Source organism: Tetrahymena thermophila, assembly GCF_000189635.1.
Source record: "Tetrahymena thermophila SB210 genomic scaffold scf_8253978, whole genome shotgun sequence".
NCBI lineage: Eukaryota > Ciliophora > Oligohymenophorea > Hymenostomatida > Tetrahymenidae > Tetrahymena > Tetrahymena thermophila.
This window is the reverse complement of record NW_002475996.1, coordinates 65195-73351: the sequence shown is the minus strand read 5'-3', so window position 1 is coordinate 73351 and position 8157 is coordinate 65195. Positions and strand designations below refer to the sequence as shown.

General features: G+C 18.5%; 2 protein-coding genes across 2 annotated transcripts in view; both read right to left on the bottom strand. All coding sequences in view use genetic code 6, as the record gives it.

Moving 5' to 3' along the window:
- The window catches only part of TTHERM_01167350 (hypothetical protein), a gene marked incomplete at both ends in the record, with an annotated part of 11774 nt that extends 4238 nt beyond the window's left edge, over positions 1–7536 (bottom strand). The window contains 19 exons of the mRNA XM_001026805.3: positions 38–127; positions 769–858; positions 1063–1152; positions 1364–1453; positions 1660–1749; positions 2809–2898; positions 3131–3220; positions 3493–3582; positions 3852–3941; positions 4223–4312; positions 4596–4685; positions 4956–5045; positions 5327–5416; positions 5718–5807; positions 6066–6155; positions 6431–6520; positions 6817–6906; positions 7391–7440; positions 7498–7536. Of these exons, the coding sequence (XP_001026805.3) occupies positions 38–127; positions 769–858; positions 1063–1152; positions 1364–1453; positions 1660–1749; positions 2809–2898; positions 3131–3220; positions 3493–3582; positions 3852–3941; positions 4223–4312; positions 4596–4685; positions 4956–5045; positions 5327–5416; positions 5718–5807; positions 6066–6155; positions 6431–6520; positions 6817–6906; positions 7391–7440; positions 7498–7536 (1619 nt within the window). The remainder of the gene's footprint in view (positions 1–37; positions 128–768; positions 859–1062; positions 1153–1363; positions 1454–1659; positions 1750–2808; positions 2899–3130; positions 3221–3492; positions 3583–3851; positions 3942–4222; positions 4313–4595; positions 4686–4955; positions 5046–5326; positions 5417–5717; positions 5808–6065; positions 6156–6430; positions 6521–6816; positions 6907–7390; positions 7441–7497) is intronic.
- Positions 7537–8105: 569 nt separating this feature from the next.
- The window catches only part of TTHERM_01166320 (translation initiation factor eIF-5A family protein), a gene marked incomplete at both ends in the record, with an annotated part of 10223 nt that continues 10171 nt past the window's right edge, over positions 8106–8157 (bottom strand). Inside the window, one exon of the mRNA XM_001026801.3 lies at positions 8106–8157. This exon is cut by the window's right edge and continues 182 nt beyond it. Within this exon, the coding sequence (XP_001026801.3) occupies positions 8106–8157 (52 nt within the window).

Genomic DNA, 8157 nt, shown 5'->3' with positions numbered 1-8157 from the left:
GAAATATCACAATTCAAAACAAATAAGCTGTTTTTACCTAAGATGAAGTGTTAAATTTGATAGATTAGTGCATTTTGCTAAAACATTTCCTAAGCCTGAAGTAACTTAATCACCCAATTAATTGTTACTTTTAAATATAGAAGAAAAAGTATATAATTAATATGTTGTTTAGAAAGATAGAAGAATATTATAACACAAGTTCAATCAATGAAAAAATAAGATTATTAAATTTAATTTAAAACTATAAGGGGATCTAGCGATTGTTATGTATGCCACATCTTTATTTTTATATGTATTATTATTTTCTTAGAAAATTGAACTATTACTTATATATTTTTTGATGGGTTGCACAAATATAAATACATTTAATATAAACTATTGAGATCTTGATAATTTACATCAGATTAATTAAATCAATTAGAATATTTTACTTAGAAAGTAAATTGAAGTAGAACCAAATTATAAAGATTTTCTAATGAATCAGGAATTCGAATGATGGGTTGCTATGATAAGTAGTCTAATCTGAAATAAATTCAGAAGAGATATAGCAGAAAAGCTTGAGTGTAGTCACCAGTGGGTCACTAAATTTGTCAAAAGATATTTGGATGAAAGATCATTAATTAACAATTTTCATAATTTTCTAAAAATAAAAAGGTGGCATACGAATACCCCTACCCCTCTATAATAAACAAATTAAAAGAGTTTAATTGTTTAAATTCATTTTTAAAATAGAAATGTCACAATCCAAAACAAATAAACTGCTTTTACCTGAGATCAAGTGTCAAACTTGAGAGATTAGTGAAATTTGCTAAAGCATAACATAAACCTGTAATACCTTAATCACCAATTTAATTAGAACTTTTAAATATTGATAAAAAAATATAATTAATAAGTCATTTAAAGAGATAGAAGAAATACAAACACAAGTACAATAAAAAGAAAGAAAAAGATTAATAAATCCAATTAAAATCTTTTTTAATAAATTAAAAGAGTTTAATTGTTTTAAAATTCATTATTATAAATAGAAATATCATAATCCAAAAATAAATAAACTGTTTTTACCGAAGATCAAGTTTCAAATTTGAGAGATTAGTGCAATTTGCCAAAGCAGAACCTAAGCTTAAAGTACCTTAATCACCAATTTAATTAGTACTTTTAAATATTGAACAAAAAATATATAATTAATAAGTTATTTAGGAAGATAGAAGAAATAAAAACACGAGTACAATAAGAAAGAAAAATATTAATAAATCTAATAAAAAGCTAATAAATAAATAAATTAATTAATTAAAAGGCAAAAATTGTTTTAAATTAATTTTTATAAATATAAATATCAAAACCCAAAATAAAAAACTGTTTTTACCTAAGATAAAGTATCAAATTTGAAAGATTAATGCAATTTGCTAAAGCAGAACCTAAGCCTGAAGTACCTTAATCACCAATTTTATTTTTACTTTTTAAATATTAAAGAAAGAATATTTTATTAATAAGTTATTTAGAAAGAAAGAAGAAATACAAGCACAGTATAATAAAAAAGAAAAATTAATAAATCCAATAAAAACCTAATAAACAAATTAAAAAAATTAAAAGGGTTTATAATTTTAAATTCATTTAAATAAATGGAAATATCTTAATCCAAAACAAATAAACTGTTTTTACCGAAGATCAAGTGTCAAACTTGAGAGATTAATGCAATTTGCTAAAGCAGAACCTAAATTCGATGCACCACTTGCCCCAATTTTACTTTTACTTTTTAAATATTGTATTTAAATGTTACAAAAACGATCTAAATTTAAGTAATCCTAGAAATGAAATTTTGAAGAGTTTAATTAATTTAAATTCATTTTTATAAATAGAAATATCAAAATCCAAATAAATAAACTATATTTATCAAATAAAAGTGGTAGTAGGATAAAATATAAAAAATAATAAATGAATTAAAAAAATTTAAAGTGGATAGAATTACAAAAAAATATTTTTTGTTAATAAATTTATGAATATTAGTGATTATTTCTATTAGAAAAATAATATTTTTTGCTCTTCAAATAAATTTATTCATTCTAAATAAATAAGTTCGTATTCTCAAAATATTTTATCTTTTCTAAATCCTTCAGATATAGTTTTTATGCATAGTTATAATAACAACAAATATTTAGATTTTTTATTTATACAAATATAATATCTTCTTAAACTGTAACATTTTTTGTTTGATCCACTGCTCTAAAATATTTAAGATTAAAAGTTTTGATGGTTAAAACAGAGGGCTAGTTTTAGAGATATTCATTTATTTATTTATTTATTTATTTAAATAAATTTAATTTGTGAGCTCTCATTTATTTAATAAGCTATCTACTAACTTAACAAAATATTCACTTAAATAAAAATAATAGTAAATCATCTATTTATATGTTTGGTTAAATTTTCATCTTACAAAATATTATATAAGAAAACAAACATATTATTTAATATTAGTCAAATATTTAATATTTATTCATCCTTTTTCTTCACTAAGCTATCACCAGAAATACATTTTAAAGTCAATTAATCTTTTTGATTTAAAACATTTGCTTTTTAATTTCAATCCTTATTATGCATTGATTTCGTTTCTATTTTTATATTTTGTTAAATTAAAATAAAATACTGAAATTGTTTAATTAAAAATTATATTTAAAATTGAATAAAATAGCATTAAAAAAGTAATAAAAAAATAATTAATTCTAATAAAAAGCTAATAAATAAATAAATAATTTAAAAAAGTTTAATTGTTTTAAATTCCTTTTTTTATAGAAATATCACAATATCTTTTACCCAAGATAAAGTTTCAAAGTTAAGAGATTATTGCAGTTTGCTAAAGCAGAACCTAAGCCTGATGCACCATTTGCACTCATTTCAGTGTAACTTTTTAAATATTGAAGAAAAAATATATAATTAATAAGTTATTTAGAAGGAAAAAATGAAGTAAAATATGAAATTCTAAGAAAAAAATTGATAAATAATAAAAGCAAATGTTGAAAATAAAAAAATGAGATATAATTATGAAAGATAAAAGAAAAATAAAAATAGTTTAATTGTTTTAAGTAGATTTTTATAAATAAAAATATCACAATCCAAAAAAATAAACTATTTTTACCCAAGATAAAGTCTCAATTTTGAAAGTTTAGCACAATTTGCTAAAGCAGAACCTAAGTTTGAAGTACCTTAATCACCAATTTAATTTCCACTTTTTAAATATTTAAGAAAAAATATAAATTTAATAAGCTATTTAGAAGGAAAAAACTAAGAAAAAAAATTAAATTATTAGAAATGAATTAATAAATAATATATGCAAATGTTGAAAATAATCAAAGATAGAAGAAAAATAAATCAAAATACAATAAAAAAGAAAAAGATAAATAACTCTAATAAAAAGCTAATAAACGAATTTAAAGAGTTTAATTGCTTTATATTTATTAATAGAATTATCACAATCCAAAATAAATAAACTGTTTTTACTCAAGATAAAGTTTCAAATATGAGAGATTTGCGCAATTTACTAAAGCAGAACCTAAGCCTGATGCTCCACTTGCACCGATTTAATTATAACTTTTTAAATATTGAACAAAAAATATATAATTAATAAGTTATTTAGAAGGAAAAAATGAACAAAAATTATCAGAAATTAATTAACAAATAGTAAAAGCAAAAAAAATTAGTGAAAAAATGAAAGATAAAAAAATAAAGTAAAATAAATAAGAAAAAGAATAATAAATCTAAAAAAAAGCTAATAAACAAACAAATTAAAAGAGTTTAATTGTTTTAAATTCACTTTTATAAATAGAAATATCACAAACCAAAACAAATAAACTATTTACCTAAGAAGAAGTAACAAATTTGAGAGATTAGTGCAATTTGCTAAAGCAGAAACTAAGTCTGATGCTCCATTTTCACCAATATTATTGTAACTTTATAAATTTTGAAGAAAAAATATTTAATTAATAAGTTATTTAGAAAAAAAAATGAGAAAAAATTTAAAAAAATCAATTAATAAATAAATAATAAAAGTAAATACTGAAAATAAAAAAATAGTAAAATTATGAAAGATAGAAGTATAAAAAACAAACATAAGTATATACATTAAAAAGGAAAAAGATAAATAAATCTAATAAAAAGCTAATAAACAAATTAAATAAATTTAATTGTTAAAAATTCATTTTTTTTATAGAAATATCACAATCGTTTTTACCCAAGCTAAAGTTTCAAATATGAGAGATTATTACACTTTGCTAAGGCAGAACCTAAGCCTGAAGTACCTTAATCACCAATATTATTTTGACTTTTTAAATATTGAAGATAAAATATATAATTAATAAGTTATTTAGAAGGAAATAATGAACAAAAAATAAGAAATGAATTAATAAATAATAAAATAAATGTTGAAAATAAAAAATGAGTGAAATTATGAAAGATACAAGAAAAATAAACAGCAGCAAAATAAAAAAGAAAAATATTAATAAATCTAATAAAAAGCTAATAAACAAATTAAAATAGTTTTTAAAGTTTTAAATTCATATTTATAAATAGAAATATCATAATCAAAACAAACAAACTATTTTTACCTAAGATCAAGTGTCAAATTTGAGAGATTAGTGCAATTTGCCAAACCAGAACCTAAGCTTAAAGTACATTAATCACCAATTTAATTTTCACTTTTTAAATATTGAAAAAAAAAAATAATTAATAAGTTATTTAGAAAGAAAAAACTAAGAAAAAATATGTAATTACAAAAAGTGAATTTAAATAATAAAAGCAAATGTTAAAAATTAAATAATGAGTTAAAAAATAAAAAATAGAAGAAGAAAAACAAAAGTAAAATATTAAAAAGAAAAAAATAAATAAATCTAATTAAACGTTTAATTGTTTTAAATTTATTTTTATAAATAAAAATATAAAAATCCAAACAAATAAACTGCTTTTACCTAAGATACAATGCCAAATTTGAGAGATTAGTGTAATTTTCAAAAACAGATCCTAAGCCTAAAATACCTTAATCACCAATTTAATTATCACTTTTTAAATATTAAAGAAAAAATATAAAATTAATAAGTTATTTAGAAGGAAAAACTGAAGAAAAAAAAATGAAATTATAAGAAATCATTAACAAATAATAAAAGTAAATGTTCAAAATAAAAAAATAAATGAAATTATGAAAGCTAGAAGAATAAAAAAGAAAAACATTAGTAAATCTAAAATCAAGCTAATAAACAAATTAAAAGAATTTTTTTGTTTTAAATTAATTTTTATAAATAGAAAAATCACAATCTAAAACAAACAAACAAATTGTTTTTACTGAAGATCAAGTGTCAAACTTTAGAGATTAGTGCAATTAGCTAAAGCAGAACCTAAGCCTAAAGTACCTTAATCACCAAATTTATTTCCACTGTTTAAGTATTTAAGAAAAAAATATAATTAATAAGTTATTTAGAAGGAAAAACTGATAAAATTTAAAGAAATGAATTAATTAATAAATAATAAAAGCAAATATTGAAAATAAAAAAATAAGTGAAATTATGAAAGATTGAAGAAAAAATAAAACGCCTACAATAAAAACAATAAAAAAGAAAAGATCAATAAATCTAATAAAAAGCTAATAAACAAATTAAAAGAGTTTAATTGCTTTATATTCATTTTTATAAATAGAAATCTCACAATCCAAAATAAAACAAATAAATTGTTTTTACTGAAGATAAAGTGCCAAATTTAAGAGATTAGTGCAACTTGCTAAAGCAGAACCTAAGCCTGAAGTACCTTATTCACTAATTTTATTGTAACTTTTTAAATATTAAAGAAAAAATATATTAATAATAAGATATTTAGAAAGAAAAAATGAAGAAAAAATATGAAATTATAAGAAATTAATTAATAAATATTAAAAGCAATTTTGAAAATGAGCGAAATTAAGAAAGATAGAAGAAATAAGAATACAAATATAATAAAAAAAACAAACATAAATAAATTAAAAGAGTTTAATTGTTTTAAATTCAAATAGATATTTCACAATCCAAATAAAATAAATTGTTTGTTTTTACCTAAGATTTAGATTCAAATTAGATAGCTTAGTGCAATTTATTAAAGCTGAACCTAAGAGTAAAGTACCTTAATCACTAATTTCATTATCACTTTTTAAATATTTAATAGAATATTATCAAAAATAAGTTATTTAGAAGGAATGAAGAAGAAATATGAAATTATAAGAATTAATTAAAAAATAATAAAAGTAAATTTTAAAATAAAAAAATGAGTGAAATTAAGAAAATAAAAGTTTAATAAAAAGAAAAAGATTAATAAATCTAATTGAATCTCATAAACAAATTAAAAGAATTTAATATTTTTAAATTAATTTTGGTAAATACAAATATAACAATCCAAAGCAAAACAATTAAACTGTTTTTACCCAAGATCAAGTGTCAAATTTGAGAGATTAATGCAATTTGATAAAGCAGAACATAAGTCTGAAGTACCTTAATCACCAATTTCATTTCCGCTTTTTAAATATTGAAGAAAAAATATATAAATAATAAGATATTTAGTAGGAAAAAATGAAGAAAAAATGAAATTATAAGAAATTAATTAACAAATAAACAATAAAAGTAAAAGCTTAAAATAAAAAAATGAGTGAAATTATGAAAGATAGAAGAAATATAAACACAACTATAATAAAAAAGAAAGAAAATAATAAATCTAATAAAAAGAAAATAAATAAATTAAAATAGTTTAAATTGTTTTAAATTCATTTTTATAAATAGAAAAATCCAAAAAAAACAAATAAACTGTTTTTACTGAAGTTCAAGTATCAAATTTGAGAGATTAGTGCAATTTGCTAAAGCAGAACCTAAACTTGAAGTACCTTAATCACCAAGTTCTTAGTATCTTTATATATATAAAGAAAAAATATATAAATAATAAGTTCATTAGAAGGAAAAATGATGTAAAAATATGAAATTATAAGAAATAAATGAATTAACAAATAATAAAAGCGAAAATAAAAAATGAGAAAAATTATGAAAGATAAAAGAAATAAAAATGAAAGTATAATAAAAAAGAAAAAGATTAATAAATCTAATAAAAATCTAATAAACAAATTAAAAGAGTTTAATTGTCTTAAATTCATTTTAAAAAATAGAAATATCCAAAATAAATAAACTGCTTTTATCAAATAAAAGTGTTTGAAGGAAAATATAAATAATCAATTTAAAATTTTTAAAATGATATAAAATGACTAAAAAAATCATTTTTATAAATAAAATGTTTGAACATAGTTGATAATTTCTATTAGAAAAATAATATTTTTAATAAACTGAATATTAAGTAAAAAGAAAATAACAATAATAATAATATTTATAAATTAATATACCTCAAATTTATATGGAGATCCTAATAAGACTAAAGTGAAGAGTTTAAAACCTTTTTATATTATTAAAAATAAATTTAAAGTATTATAATAAAAAAACAAGATTTTACTTCTTCTAAGTTTTTATATTATTTAATCTATTATATCATTTATTTTTTTTTCAAAAATATTGAATAGCAATTTATCAAAATTTAATTAATTAATTAATTAATTAATTAATTAATTATAAGTAAATAAGAAGGACAAACAAATTATATGAATTTATAAATTTGCTTTAATTAAAAGAAATTACAAAAAAAGTAGTGTAACTAACTAATTACCGTAAATCCTCATAAATTAAATATCACCAATACCAATCAAAATGGATTTGGTTATAACAAATAAATTTTTATGTAAAATTAATTTTTTTTGCACTTGAAATTAGAAAAATATTAAATTTTTATAGTCATTTTATGAGAGTAATTTTTTTTTTCAATTAAAATAAAAAAGAAACATTTTTAAAAATGATAAATTTGATTTTTTTTGATTTTATTATGGTCCTAATAAATTTCAGTATAATATTTAAACACCAAATTTAGTAAAAAACAAACTGTAAATTTTAATAATTCACAAACAAATCGGTTTGATCTTATGTTGTTTTTTTACAACAACAAAAAAAATCATATTTTATAAAATATTTTAATTATTTGTTGTAATGTAAATAAATAAATAAATTAAATCAATTACTTTTTCCAAAAAATTAATTAAATAATAAAATATAGTCATTATAC